At 38.4% G+C, this 16,029-nt stretch overlaps 1 protein-coding gene across 1 annotated transcript; it reads left to right on the top strand.

Annotated features, from left to right (window-relative positions):
- Positions 1 to 10,783: 10,783 nt before the first annotated feature.
- LOC141600823 (uncharacterized) lies at positions 10,784 to 15,397 on the top strand. Its single transcript, XM_074421077.1, has 5 exons — positions 10,784 to 12,016; positions 12,087 to 13,009; positions 13,125 to 14,088; positions 14,169 to 14,393; positions 14,450 to 15,397. Exons 1-5 carry the CDS (start codon positions 10,784 to 10,786, stop codon positions 15,395 to 15,397), a joined length of 4,293 nt encoding a protein of 1,430 aa, XP_074277178.1.
- Positions 15,398 to 16,029: the final 632 nt, after the last annotated feature.

The raw sequence follows: 16,029 nt of genomic DNA, 5'->3' as shown, positions 1-16,029 counted from the left end.
TTTCTTGAGATTGAAGATCTCGAAGACCCTAACGTCGCCCAACAACAAAACCCGAACCTTCTTTATGCGCGTGAGCGCTAACCCATCCCCGCTAGACCCACCTTGCGGTATGCTATGCCTAGCTCTCCTTTCTTTCCCGGTCCTTTCCAACAAGGGGAAGTCTCCTCTAGTCACCAACCTCAACAACCGTCTCCCCTCCATAGCGACCTCATCTCTTTCATGGAAGAAATGAAGATTAGTATGGCAACCGCCGCTAGTGAGCGGTTTGGTCTTCAACAACGCATGGACCGCATCTATTACGACCACTCACTTGGTCAATTTCCGGTCTATGATGACTTCATGAGGCGCAAGTACAACCACCCCTCCAACCTTCAGCCCTCTTACTATTTATTTCCGGATGGTGGACATCCGGAGGACGGGACCATCCTTTATGGCGATATCAACTTACGTCCCGATTATTATAGCGCCCCGGTCTTTCCCACCCCGCCTTTCACTCAAGAGGAGGGACACGACACTAGGTGATTCTCGGGTGCTCCTTCCATATTCAGGGAGGGGGGTGCTAGTGGATCGGGAGGGAACACGGGGGTGTTCATTGATACGACTATGGAGACGGGGGATTTCAGCTCGGACATGCCGATGAATGCGGATGATTTTATTCTTAAATCCGAGCTTGGAGCCGGGAATGAGGATGATGATGATAATGACGATGGGAATGACACCGACCTTGATGGGGCCTAGTAATGATGGCCATTTTCTCTCCCTTTCAATCTAAATGTCAAGTATGATCCCCTACAATCCAAACTTCTCGTTCATATTTCTATTTTGTATGCATTTAGTTAGTTGTATGATATGTAGAATAGAATCATGTAGTTGCATTCATTTAGGCTTGCATTAGATTTCAATCTTGTAATATACTGTCACATTTAGGAATTGCATCCATTTAGCATAGTTGCATTGTTATTTCAATATTGCATTTAGCCTAGTTCATGCATTGCATCCCAATTGAAAAAACACAACAAAAATTGAAAAACTGAAAATTCCACAAAAACATGTTATTTAATTTTGAAAAAACCAAAAATACAAAAACAAGTTCTTTTATTTTGATTAAAAATTGCCTCTTAACCATACTTCATCCGTCATTGGATGTTGTAAATAATAAGTGTGGGGAGGAGGCTCTAAAAAAAACACAAAAAAACATGTTTCTTACTTTTCCAAAAAAAAATTCAAAACACAAAAAATATGTTCTTATTATTCAAATATTACAAATACCAAAAACATGTCTTTCCTTTTTAAAATTTTCTCCACACATTTATTTCCATTGGAAATATGTAAATAAATAAGTGTGGGGAGGAAATTTCATCATTTAAAATACAAAAAACATGTTATTTATTTTCAAATATTCACAAAATCCAAAAACATGTTCTTTAATTTCGAAAAAGTACAAATACCACCAAAAATATGTTGCTTATTTTCCCTTTTATCTCCCTATACTTTGTTCCATTAAGGACAATGTACATTTCAAGTGTGGGGAGGGAAATATCCACTTTATGAATATTGTCTATATTTGTTCATATCATTATATTCTTGTAAATTTAAGAAAATTCAAAAACTCTCTAAAAATCGGAAAAAAAATTAAAAATCACAAAAATATTGCATTGTATATATATATGTGTGTTTGTTGACTAACCTTTGGCATACAGCGACCATTTGAGGCAAAGAGGATCTAGAAGACCGCTTGGTAAACTCGTTCTAATCTCTTACTCCTCTACCGTTCTTTCTTTATATATCTTGCATATTTGAAGGAGGATGGGAATTTTGATGCCTTGGATGTTCCTTCTGGGAACTTTTGGATTGGTGTGTTGGTATTGATGTGCTATTAGGTCTAGTCAACTTGTTGCATGTTTCTATTCTTGTTATGTTCAAATTTCGCATGCATATGTTCTTGTATATACACGTTTTCAAATTCAAGTTTTGCATCGGTTTGTAAATAAAGGTTTTAAAGAAAGAACATGGTCTAGGAAGGGAGTCAAATGCCCCTAGGATGATTACGCTCCGATTGTGCCTTCTCCCTCCTCGTGGCTCGTGCCCGTGACCGTTTGGTTAGCCATAGGAAATGGAGACCGTTCGTTGAGTCTTGATTACCTTATGAGATCAAAGGCCGTAGACTAGGCCTAAATCTCGACTTAGCTACTCAAAGGTGAGGATTAGAGCCTTTTTGGGGTCGGTACATTTATACCCGACCCCCATTCTAGGATTGTGAGTAGGTCTCCTTGTGAGACGTGTTTTGTCTAGACACATAAGTGTGTCATCCTATCCTTAGATCATGGGTTGCTCTCTTTTTCATGGACATTTTATGAAATGAATTTGTTACAAATAATTGAGCCTCACATAGCCTAAATAAGCCTTATTTTGACCCTTTATATTAGTTCCCTTTTTGCATGCACCCCTTTCGAGCCTTAACCTATTTTCATTTGGCATAACCAAAAAATGAACTACATCCCATAAACAACCTTCATTAATCAAGAACGAGTCGTTGTTGGTAGTTAGTGAGCTAGGCGATGTCTTGGGTCCATTTTTGGGTCGGAGTATTGGTATTTTGGCAATTGTAAATAAATAAGAGGTTTTGGGAAAAAAAATGAAGAAATAAAAAACAAAATAGAAAATTTGAAAAGTCTTGAGAAAAAAAATTCAAAAAGAATTAGCTTGTTGCAAAATAAAAAAAGAGCATGCAACTCCCCTATTCATCATTTTGGGGAAGAAAAAGCCGTTGCAAAATAATTGGCCTTATGATGTTTTTCCAAGTGAATCGGGTTTAGAAAATTTTTGCATGAGTTTGAGTTTCAAATTCTTTGTTAGGGTGTAGACGTTATCCATTGTGTTCAAATAAGGGCCGAGTGTAGACGTGTCTCATGTGTTGCAATAAGAGGAGGAAAGACGGTAGGTGGACCATTCTTGATTTGAGCCTCTCATGTCCAAATGTTGCTTGCAACAACACCGTTTTGTCCTTCTCCCTAGTCCCGGTGCAAACTTATTTCATACTACGTGCATTTCTCATCTTTTGTAACCCATTCGATCATAGGATTGTTTTACAGATTAGATTGCGGACACGTCCTCACGAGTCGTAGCAGGAGAGTGTTTGGGTACTTTTTGTACAAAAACACCCGGTCTCTAAATGAGTGATGAGTTATATCGTGAGGATGTCGTTGACCTAGGTCCTCTTAGTCATGGACCTTGATTGAATCTTGTGTCGGTCCGTAGACTTGATGAACCAACTCTATTTCCCATTTTTCCCGCTCTTGAATTTGTTTCTTGAGCCCTAGCGGTCACACTTGGTCACTTGACGCCACCCTTAGGAAGTTGGCACCACCGTTGGAGCTCTGAGATGGTATTTTTCGACCGAGACCATGTTTTTGAAGCTGAAAATTCGGCCCCTTATATGAGGAAGTGGACCATTTTTATTTGATGCATTCTACTTCTCATTTTTGTGCTTACATGTTTGAATGCGTCGCATTTTTCTTGCAAGACCTCACTTGCCTCATGAGTCGTGCTTTACCTCATAAGCGCGACTACGTGAGTTGAAAGGGCGTTGAGTGCGCTAATACTCGATCGGCTTATGTAGTAGAATAATCGAGTGATGCTTATATTGTGCACACACTCTTGATGATTATTATATTGGTGTTTTGTGCATTGATTTTGGACTTACTCGGGGACGAGTAATGTTTAAGTGTGAAGAGGTTGATATAGTTTAATTGCACCATTTTTCCTCTCTATTTTCATGTTTTCCGACTCAATTTGAGTTGGTTTTGTGTGTCTTGCATTGCATTTTTGTGGCTTGATTCCCTAGTCTATGATACCATGGCCGTCTCGCAGGATTTGGAGCAGAAATGGAAGAATCGGACCAAGAAAAGTCTTTTGATAGACTAAATGTGGAAGAAGGAGGAAGAAGAGCTGAGTTGTACTCCCAGCCGGTAGGCCGGCAGCCGGTCAGCCGGCTGGGACCTCATATGTATACAACTCCGCTAAATTTGGAAGAGGTTACAGAGAACTCCCAGCCGGTCAAGCCACCGGCAGCCGGCTACCCGGCTGGGAGAACGAGGGGATGAAAGAAATCAAGTAAAATTACAGAGACCTCCCAGCGGGTCATAAGCCCGGAAGCCGGCTACCCGGCTGGGAGTGCAAGAAGAGCTAGGAAGTCAACGAGGAATTGAGAAAGCCAAGGCACTCCCAGCCGGCCAAGCACCGCCAGCCGGCCAGTCGGCTAAGGACACCTGATGACTTTGAAAATGAAATATTCTTCCAGGAAACTCCCTGTCGGTCATAAGACCGGCAGCCGGTTGACCGACTGGGAGCTCATCTCCGCATTTTAAAGCCCATTTGTAACTTCACCCTAATTATGGTGCAACCTATAAATACCCTCTCCCTTAATCATTTGTACACACAACCCTAGATCTGAAATTTTCCTTAATTTATGCAATCTTTTCTAAATCAAAGCACTAATCTTTCCTTAATCAATATCAATTACTTAGTAGTAGTTATTATCAATTGTTTACATTTGGTTATTGGGTTGTATTTGGGATATATTGAAGGATTTTCTTCATTAGTTCAATCAAAGCAACCATCTTTACTCATCATTGATACATTTCTCTTCTTATTTACTTGTTTAATCAATTGTTTACATTTCAAGTTGTCTTTTATCATTGTTAGAATTAATACCATGTCCTCCCTTTTGATTACTTGTTTTTCTCCATTTGTTTGTATGAACCATTTGAATATGTGTGAGTAGAAATTCTTCTAGGGTTTAGGGGGAGTCTAAATGGGATTAATGGGTATAATTGTATGATTATTATTTGGGTCTTTGGTAAATTGTTTTATCTTTTTTATCCATGCACACAAGTTGTTTGATGAATTGTGTGAGTGAAAGCACATGCCTTTCTTCATTATTGCTTAATTCCCCTATGAATGAAAGTTTATGGAGGTCTTGTTGTATGTTTAGGAGAAGTGTGATGCTTAATGAAAGTTAGTGGTCATCTTTAGGTAAGTCAAGACATTGATTGCTGTACCTAGGGTAAACCCTCGCCATTGACCCCTTAAATCATCATGTTTGCCCTTAAACCATTTAGATGAACCCAAAAGCCCTAGTCTTTTAATCAATCGTATACAGTTCATCTCAATCGCTTGCTTTAGTTAAATCTAGTAGTTTAAATCAACTCCTTTCATTTTTCCGACTAGACTAGACTCGCTTTTAAACTAAGTAGAAACTCCTCCATCCTTGTGGTTCGACCCCAATTTATACTACTAAATTGGATTATAAATATTGTTGGTGATAGGAAATACTACATCATATGCTTAACATACATTTCTCAAATCATCACAACCATAGACCGAGTCCTAGAGAAACTCCCGTTTATGACTAGGTCATCCTACTACACATGCTTAGTCTAATCCGATTCCGTGCCTCTCAACTTATAGAATGATTTAACAAACTTAATCTAAGATTACGGCTAATAACCAAAGATTAAACGTTGTGGCGCAAAAATGTGTTAGAAACAATTAGACAATATTAACTTATCCTCATTTTGACATTTACATATTACTTAAACATGCATGGCTCCCCTTACTCCTTAGACAAATGAAACTACTCTAACATAATCAAAATGCAAACTAAACTAATGACAAATAAAATGATGAACATAATGAAAATATGAATAGGATTACGTTACAATGGAAATGGGAATGAAACTTGGAAGAACAATACTTGAAATGTAAATTGTAAATAAACTTGAATGGAAATTATATTGAAATGTTTAAGGTAAAATGTTTGTAACATAAAACTAAAAGTAGTTCTAATCTAAACTAAATTAAACTAAAGACTAAACTAACCTAAGACTTAGAGAGAATATTATGTGAAAAATGTATATGGAATGGTGTGTATGAAGTGTTGAAGTCTACACTCTTTATATAGGAAATGATGGGTGAAACTTAGAGTAAATATAAGGGGTCAACCCCAAATATTTTCTCTTAATTGTTTGATTAATTATCAAAGTATCCTAAGTGAGCCACTAATTCCATCTTAATTCACTTGGTTAAATGTGATATTAGCATCCAGAGCTTCACTAAGCATCCAAAGTTTCCACCTTAATTGGACTTCAAATCTTGGGCTTGACTTTGCATAAGACCTTATTTTGCATTTCTCATTTTAATCCATATCTTTATGCATGCAAATCCATGTAACATCTCTTGGTTGGTCCATCATGCTCTTCTATTTAGCCTTACTTCTAGTGTTTGTAAAATATGTAGAATTATGTTCCTAAAAGCTCAAATACCTACAAAATATGGCAAACCATGCAAATATAACTAGAATGCAATATTAGCTCAATAACACTAATATTAGTGCAAATTAGCATGTAAAATAGAGCTAAAATATGGGGTTAGAGTGTATATAAAATGGACTTATCAAACTCCTCCAAGCTTAACCCTTGCTTGTCCCTAAGCAAGAAACCATATCCCATCAATTTCAATATCCCAAAACAAGCTATGTATAATGATTAAAAACCCGAAACAATATGGGCATGGGAATAAAGCAAGAACATGGATGAGATTTACATGACGGCGTAGCACGAAAGACTTTGAATGAACCTTTAAGCTCTTGCATGATCTTTTGACTAATGGACTCTCACGATGAACTCAAACTCATTTGTATGTGAAAGGACATTTTTGTATGAAAACACTCACTTATCCTCGACTCATGAGAATTTGCTTGTAATCTAATATGGTAAACATTTTAAAACTACAAGCCAAAAGCAATCATATGCAAGCATGAAAAAGAAGCCAAATGGTAAGAAGAAGGCAATATGTAATGGGTAAGAAAGGGGAACAAATGAATTATGGATTGTGGAGCTAATGTCAAACTAGCAACAACCAAATGTATGGATGCTCAATCCCAATTCTAATCCCAAATTACAATACAAATCATAAGTAAACTCTCCAAAATATGTGAATAATGCATGAGAGTTTCTCACATAAACTTCTTCTTCTCCTTTCTTTTCAAATCACACTTTTTTTTTTCATTTTCTTTCATACTTTTCCATTTCTTTTTTCTCATTTTTTTTTCCATTTCAATTCTTCATTTTTTCATCATTTTTCATTCTTTTCCATTTTTTTCTCTTTCATTTTTTTCTCTTTTTCTCATTTCTTCTTCAAGAGCATTAAGACCAAGCTCACAATGATTTTTCAAAATAAAACAAATCCCAAATGAGCCCCCAAACACAACTAATCAAAGCTACTCGCTCAACAAGGTAGGCAATTAGTGTATATGTAGCTAGGGAACAATTTTGTGAAGGGGTTCGTTCAAAGAGGCAATTTTAATCATGTGAATGACTCCAAAATGCTAACAACATATGAATGCATGCTTATAAAGAGATGAAATGAAGACCATATTTCTGCGTTTTGATGAAACACACACCATAAGGAGGCATCTACACTCACCTAAGAGAGACCGGATATGGATGCGTCAGTCTAAGGAGGTTCTACCTTACCAATTTTGTAGCTCGCCAATAGTAAAGATCAAGCTTATTCAATTCATTTTCCATCTCCCACCTACTATGTCAAGACATCCCCATACATGTAACAATTATCTCATCATAAAAGAATAAATCATTAGCTATAAACTATCATTAGGATAAACAAGAGGGAAAGTAGGCTAAAAGCAAGCAAAAACACACAATTTTCTCAAAATTTTCACATTTTTCCTAAATGCAATTACAATGCAAATCCAATCTCCCCCCAAACTAAACACAACATTATTCTCAATGTGCCAACATGTAAATCACCCAACTAAACCATAAAAATGGTTCAAAGCACATAAATAAGAAGGACAAGGGGTCATATTTAATGGGTTACGAGAAAATAAAATAAAATGCAAAGTAAAGAACACTTATTAGACTAGCTAGCCTCCCCCCAAGCTAGAACGTATTCGGGGGACTCTTCCATTCATCAATAATTCAAGAAAAGGGCCAAAAATTGAAAGTTTGATGAAGGAATAATGTTTGCAAGTGATTTGGCAATTTTTTTTTCGGAAAAAGTTGCGTCCCCGATCGGGGTTGACCAAGTTTAGACCAATTTTGACTTTTCTCCGTAATTCTTTATTCCGTCCCGTTGATGAAAGTTACGACCCCGAACGGGGTTTTGTGCATAGGGAAGCGTGCATAACCTCATCGAGACTCCTTTTCTTCATTTTTCACTTAAAAACCACAAAAATAAACATCGTCAAGTCTAGTAATTTTATTTCTATTTCTACGAAAATATTAAATTTGCGGAAAATTAATAACAAAAGCAAATAAAAGCGATTTCCCGAAATGAATATCCATTGTCCTCTAAAAAGCATGTCAACGCCCTTAGAAGTTGATCATATTTCTGCGCATGAGCAATACACAAGCATATGTAAGCAATTGATAAGATATAAGCATGAAAGATCAAAGGCAAGAAAGGATTAATCTCACCAAATTGTCCATGAGAGATTTCAAATAGAACCACCGTACTTCACTCGTCAGGGAGAGATGGAGCATCATGCTTAAGACCATAAAAATAACTGTTAGTGCATAAATTATAATCATGAATGGTCTCAAATTGGTGGTATGAAAACTCTAAGTGGTAGGACTCATCGCAAATGGGGGGGGGGTTCATCCCACTTATCCTTTAAATGAAAATCGTTAAGTCCTCCATCAACCTCAAAAGGGTCAACTACATCCACCACGAAAGGATTCTCAAAGGAGTCTAAGGTCTCGGGTAAAACCTCGTCCTTTTTTTATACGTGTAATTTAAATAGACTTTTTTTGCCTCTTATTGCACGCATTTCTATGCCATTTCTATCGCTTTGTATTGCAAAATACCCCGAATTGGCTACTTTAGTTTGTTTTATCTTAATTACAGAAATGGACCTAAAAGTAGTGGAATCATGCCTTAGTCGTCCCACTTTGCATGCATTTTAAGGAGACGGAGATTTGGAGCAGAAGTCATACCTCGGGAAGCGTGAAGGACGTTCCTTAGAAGGTGATATAGGGATTTGCCGTCACTTCCCAATCAAAAATATAATTTATAAACCCAATTAAAAAGTAGTATTTAATCGGGGTCGAAAACAAAGATGGCGGGGGTTAGATACTTGGTTTGTTTAAGTCTTTAGTTTAGTCAAACAAATGAAAGAGGTTGATTATTTGTAAACTAAGATGCAAATAAGATATAAAATTAAGCTAAATGAAAATTGCTTCTAATCAAATGAATGAACGCTAAGGTCCTTGGGTTCACTTGGGTAAGTCGGGGAAGAGAAGGTTGTTAACAAGAAATGGGTAATGATAAAGGCCTATGAATGATCCTAATTTCTTAGTCAATTAGAGCTAACCAGCAAGCATTTACTTAGTATGAAAAACTCGTCTCGACCATGCCATATAGGCCTTCCATTGTCTTTCGACCTAAGATAGACTAAACATGATTATGAAAGACTCAAACTTTCATTTAAGCAATCCATCAAACATTTCATAGGCATGAGAGTAAGGGTTTACAAACAAGTCTACACTTAGTTGAGACAAACTCATCACAAACATGCATAAAGACTATCTAATAGCATATGCACCAAGATGGATCAAATATGTCTAAGAAAGGCTCCAACTTTCATTCAAACATCTCATTAAACACTTATTAAACCATATAATAGCATAATGCACCAAGATAATTTAAACATGTTAATGAAAGACTCAAACTTTCGTTCAAACATTTCATCGAGCACTTCATATGCACAAGAGTAAGACCAATTAATTACCCAATTTCAAATGTTAATAACCCAATTTTACCCCTTTAATCACCCAAGATCCCCCATGACCTTAGATAAGACTACTCACACATGTTCATGGGTGAGAAATTAACAACAAATTGCAACAAAACACAACCAAACATGATGAACATGGTAAAGTTTAATACTTTGGGTAAATAACAATTAAACAACATAAGAAATGTAAACTAATGAAGTAATTGTAAATAAAAGATGAGAATTGTACCAATAAAGAGGAAAGAAACAAGCTTGGACAATAATGGAAGATGAATTTCTTCTTGTCTTCCAAACACAACCCAAATATTAAATGTAAACTATTGAGAAATGAAGAACTTGGATGAACTAAAGAAGAATTAAACTATTAATTAAAGGAAGATTACAACTTTTTATTGAATGAAAATGAGAAAGGAAATATTAGGGTTCTACAATATTGAGAGAGAGTAATAATCTAAGCTATTCTAATTTTCTAGTCTAATTTTTTATTCTAAAAATGGTAGTGTATGTTTTTAAGGTGTAAGGTATTTGTATCTTTTATACTAGTCTAATAGAACCACTAATACAACTAATAATAATAATAATAATAATAATAATAATAATAATAATAATAATAATAACAATAATAATAACAACAACAACAATATTAACAACAACAATAACAATAATAACAACAACAACAATAACAACAACAATAATAATAACAGCAATAACAATAACAACAATAACAACAACAATAATAATAATAATAACAACAATAACAACAACAAGAAGAATAGTAGTAGTAATAATAATAATAATAATAATAATAATAATAATAATAATAATAATAATAATAATAATAATAATAATAATAATAATAATAATAATAATAATAATAATAACCGGCCTCTCTCTTCTTTCTCTCTCTTAAAAACCTCCCTTTTTTCGCGATTTTGCGCCGCTATTTTGTTTCGTCCCTCTTCGACGATGGCTAGGGGCCGGCCGCCGAAGGCAACGGGGTCCTCTACCCATGTTGCTGCACCTGGGTCTTCTTCGGTTGGTGTTGTGGTTGATGATTTTCCTGAATTTCCCCCACCAGTGGCGGATGCGGCTAATGTGGTGGTGGAATCTGTTACGGAGGAGCCTGTGGTGTCGTCTGGCTCTCCGTTGGCTAGCGTGGGTTCTCCGTCCTTGGTTCCACCGGTGGTTCCTGCTCAACCTGTTCCTTCTGTGCCTAAGAAAACCTATACTCAGGCTTTGAGGAATTCCTTGACAGGTATGAATCTATCTTATGTGGATTCTGTAATTGATACAACTGTGACTATTGAGGAGGAGGATATTGTGAAGGAAGTGGAATATTGGCAAACTACTTTGGTTGGGACTGTGCTGGGTAGACAATCGTCTTTGACCCAAATTGAAACTCTGATCAGTAAGCATTGGACTCATATTATAACACCGGAGGTTATGTACTTTGCCAAGGGTTGGTACTATTTTAGGTTTGCCAGTGCGGAGGATATGCAAAAAATCTGTTCAGATGTTTGGAATTTAAATGGTTACCCATTAGTTTTCAAACCTTGGAGCCCTACTGTTGTGGATGAGCTGAATGTTTCTCATGTGCCTGTTTGGGTTCTTTTTCCAAACCTTGATCCCTGTCTGTGGTCTAAGGTGGCTTTGAGTAAGGTGGCTAGTGCTGTGGGAGTCCCCATTTGTGCTGATGAGCACACTACTAATAAAAGCAAGCTTGCTTTTGCTCGGATTTTGGTGGATGTGGATCTCTCAAAAGAGTTACCCAAGGCCATTACAATTAACTCACCTTTTAGAGGTACCCATTTACAAAAGGTTGAATATGAGTGGCTCCCTCACTTTTGTTCTGCCTGCAAGAGGATTGGCCATACACATGATAGGTGTAAGGTGGGTGCACCACCTAAACCTAAGCAGGTGTTCAGACCAAGGGCTGAGCAGCAGAGGAAATCTGTTGTTGCTCCTGCTCCTAGTAATCTGGCTAAGACTGCTTCTCAGCCTGCTGGCACACAGCAACAGAAACAGAAGCCACCCTCTCCTCCTAAGAGTGTGGCTACAAATCTTGAGAACAGGTTCCAAGTCTTACAGAATGAGTCTCTACTGTTAGATGAGGGGACATCTGGTCAGCATGTTGATGTGGTGATAGAGGACTTGGGTTTTGTAGTGGAACCAGGAGGGCCCCCTACTGCCCATGAATATGTCATTTTGGAACATTAGGGGTCTAAATGAACCCTTAAAACAGCAGGAATGCCTTAGCTTTCTGTTGCAGAATAAAATTGACTGTGGTGCTATCCTTGAAACACATGTCAAATCTAAGGCTTTTCAGGAGATTTATAATAGGAGTTTTTCATCTTATAGATTGGTTCATAATTCTGGTGCACATGCTAATGGTAGGATCTGGGTCTTGTGGCAACCCAGCTCTGTTGCATTAAAAGTGCTCTCCACCTCTGCTCAGCATATCCATTATGAAGTTTCTCACTTTAGTACTGGAAATGTGGTCAATATTACTTATGTTTTTGGCTTTAATACTAGAAATGAAAGACAGGAGTTATGGGATACTCTTAAAACTATCTCAGTCTCTATTCACTATCCTTGGATTTGTATGGGGGATTTTAATGTGGTTAGGGCAGTGGATGAAAGATTGGGTACTGCTCATTTCCACCTTGCTGATATGAATGAATTTAACTCATGTTTAGAGGACTGTGGCCTGGTTGATCATCCAGCTACAGGGTGCCACTACACATGGAACAATAAGCAAGGGGATGGCTTAAGGTGGGCTAAACTTGACCGTATTATGATCTCTTCAACTTGGTTCTCTTCTCTTTCTTCAGTTGCTTCCTATCATCCTTCTGGAGTCTCTGATCATTCTCCAGGGGTTGTTAAGCTTCTGGCTACTCATGGGAATCGTGGAAAACAATTTAGATACATGAACTGTTGGGCTCTCTCACCCCACTTCCAACATTGTATCCATCATGAATGGCATGCTTCTTGTAGTGGGGGTAGGATTAATAATCTTTTCCATAAACTGAAAAGACTCAAAGGTGGTCTTAAGAGACTGCATTCCAACACTTTCAGTAACCTGGCTGAGAGGGTTAAGCAAGCCAAGCAGTCTCTTATTTCCTGTCAGATGGATATCCAACACAATCCCATGGACTCCTCTTTGCACTCTAAGGAAAAGGAATGCATGCAGGAGTATACTTTGCTTAAACGAGCTGAGATGGAGGCCTTATATCAGAGAGCTAAGGTTCATGATATCTGAGTTTAATGATTCCAGTACCAGATTTTTCTACTCTTGTATCTCATCCAGGAAAATCAGGAACACTATTGGAAGAATTCAGGATGAGCATGATGGTGTGTGTGAGGGTTTGAAAGATGTTGCTCAGGGGTTTGTTCACTTCTACCAGAAACTTTTGGGCTCCTCATCTACTGTTGACCAGCTGCCTAGGGATCTCTTTTCTCAGGGCACTCTTTCCCCTGGGGACTGTAATGCTCTAATCCAGCCTATTCTTGATAAGGAAATCCTGGAGGCCCTTAAGTCCATTGATAGAAACAAGAGCCCTGGCATTGATGGCTACTCTTATGGGTTCTTCTTGGATGCTTGGGATACTGTGGGTCTAGATTTCAAAGCTGTTGTCCTGGAATACTTTCAAACTGGGATTATGCCAAGGGTAGCTAACTCCACTCTTCTAGTCCTCATTCCCAAAGTTGATACCCCTGCTACTGTTATGGACTTTAGGCCTATAGCCTGCTGTACTACCTTTTATAAGGTTGTTAGCAAGGTTATTGCTAATAGATTGAAAAGTGTGCTTGGAATCATTATAGGCCCTGAACAGGCAGCTTTTGTTGAGGAGAGGGATCTCTCTGATAACTCCATGATGGCTAGAGAATTAACGGTTAAATATGGTAGAGCTTATATCACCCCAAGGTGTATGCTGAAGGTGGATATCAGAAAAGCCTTTGATTTTGTTAATTGGTCTTTCCTTCACAATATACTTATTCATCTGGGTTTCCCTAAGAAGTTTATTGTCTGGATTATGGGGTGCATTACTTCTCCTTACTATTCCTTATCTATCAATGGAGGGGTCACTGGTTTCTTTCCTGGCAAAAGGGGTCTGAGGCAAGGGGACCCTCTTTCCCCTTATCTTTTTGTTATTTGTATGGAAATTCTTTCTAGAATACTGAGAAGATTACCTCGTCATGCAGGTTTTTCATTTCACCCAAAGTGTGTACAGCTAAATCTCACGCATTTGGTGTTTGCAGATGACCTACTAGTATTTACAAGGGGGGCCCTCCTTCAGTACAAGCTGTAGCTAACTGTTTATCTACTTTTGCTGCCTATTATGGTCTGCAGCCTAGCCCTGCCAAAACCTGTCTTTATTTTGGTGGGGTGGCTCCTGATGTCAAGGCTCTTATCTTGGGTTCAACTGGGTTTAGTGAAGGTCAGCTGCCTTTTCGTTATTTGGGTCTTCCCCTGTTTAATGCTAGGCTTTCCACTGATATGTATCAACCCCTCCTTGACAAGATTAAAGCTAGAATTACTCACTGGCCTAACAATGCTCTTAGTTATGCTGGTAAGGTTCTTCTTATTAATTCTGTTATTTTTGGCCTTCAAAATTTTTGGGAGTCATGCAGATCTTGCCTAAGGGAATTATCAAGAAAATTCGCAAAATTTGTAAGGACTTCTTGTGGGGTATTGAGGATGGTACAAGGAAGCATATCTTCATCAGTTGGGCTGCCCTCTGTCAACCTAAGAGGGAAGGTGGCATTAATATAAAAGAAGTCCTTAGTTGGAATAGATCCCAAATGATGAAATGGATTTGGAAACTTCATTATCGACCCAATTCACTCTGGGCTAGATGGGTGACCACTTACATTCTCAAAGGGGCTAGTGTTTGGTATGGTACTCCAAGTATTAGTCTTTCTTTGTATTGGAATAATGTGCTTCATATGAAGAATCTTCTGCTTTCCATTGCTGGAACCCATGTGCAGGCTATGACCTTACTTCAGAGTTGTGTTCTAAGGGATAAATTTCAAACTGGTTTGATGTATCAGCTACTTAGGCAGCATGGAGACTTAATCCCATGGTCTGGTGTGGTGCATGATAAAGCTTGTTTACCTAAACATTCCTTTATCTGTATGCTTGCTGCTTTGGATAGGCTCCCAACCATTGTTAATCTGGCTAGGAGGGGAGTCGTCCTTGTGAACAGGTGTGTCCTTTGCGAGCACCATGGGGAGGATTTGGAGCACCTTTTCTTTGACTGTCCTTACTCTCAGACTGTTTGGAGGGAGGTGTCTACCTGGTTGCAGGTCCAACTGGTTTCTTGTTCTCTGGTCCAGCTTGATGGCTGGTTTACCTCTGATATCAAGGGTAGAAGCTGGCATCATCGCAGGCAGAGATGTGGGCTTGTTGCTGTGGTCTATTACCTATGGAAGGAGCGCAATTCTAGGATCTTCAATGGGGCTCAACGCCCCCTGCTGTTCTTAGTACTCTTATCCGACAATATATTAGTACTAGGATGGCTTTTTGTTAGGTTTTTCACCTGGTTTCTTTGTTTGTTGTTATGTTTTTTCTCTCCTTAAGGGGGTCTCTTTGATCTCCTTTGTAGGGAAGTTTGGATAGGGTCTTGTAATCATTTTCCCATTTTAAGATATATAAGATCCTTGCTTTCCTGCAAAAAAAAACAATAATAATAATAATAATAATAATAATAATAATAATAATAATAATAATGCCCTTCTCGTGTTGTAGCTGCTGGCCCTGCTTTTGATGATGCCGCACAGGTGTTTACTGCGACTACAGGTTCTGATATATTAGGTCACCCTAGTGAAATTGCTGCCCCCAAACTTATGAAGAAATTGGCAGATATTTATTTCACGACGGTTGCTCTTGCCTCGTAGTCTGTTTTTTTCTTTGACACCTCGCCGGATCGCTCTATGGCGGTCTCGGCGGGGTTCTCACTCCTCGATTGGTTACGTGCGGTTCCTATCTCGGGGTTGGGGCGGACTATGAACGGGAGGACTTACCGTAGTGTCTTTGGGTATCGCCTGGTGTTCCGTTATTCTCGGTATCTAGGCCCCGTCCCGCTTGCTCTCGGGTTTTTGGCTTTGGGGATGTTTTTGGGGACCATGCTGTTTTCTTGTCTCATTGGTACTGTGGGCGTTAAACATCGGCATAACCTTGTCCGGGACACTCTCTTCGACATCTGCTATAG

This window comes from Silene latifolia, chromosome 9 (assembly GCF_048544455.1).
Source record: "Silene latifolia isolate original U9 population chromosome 9, ASM4854445v1, whole genome shotgun sequence".
Classification (NCBI taxonomy): Eukaryota; Viridiplantae; Streptophyta; class Magnoliopsida; order Caryophyllales; family Caryophyllaceae; genus Silene; species Silene latifolia.
The sequence above is the reverse complement of the archived record's forward strand: the minus strand, read 5'-3'. Positions and strand labels throughout refer to the sequence as shown.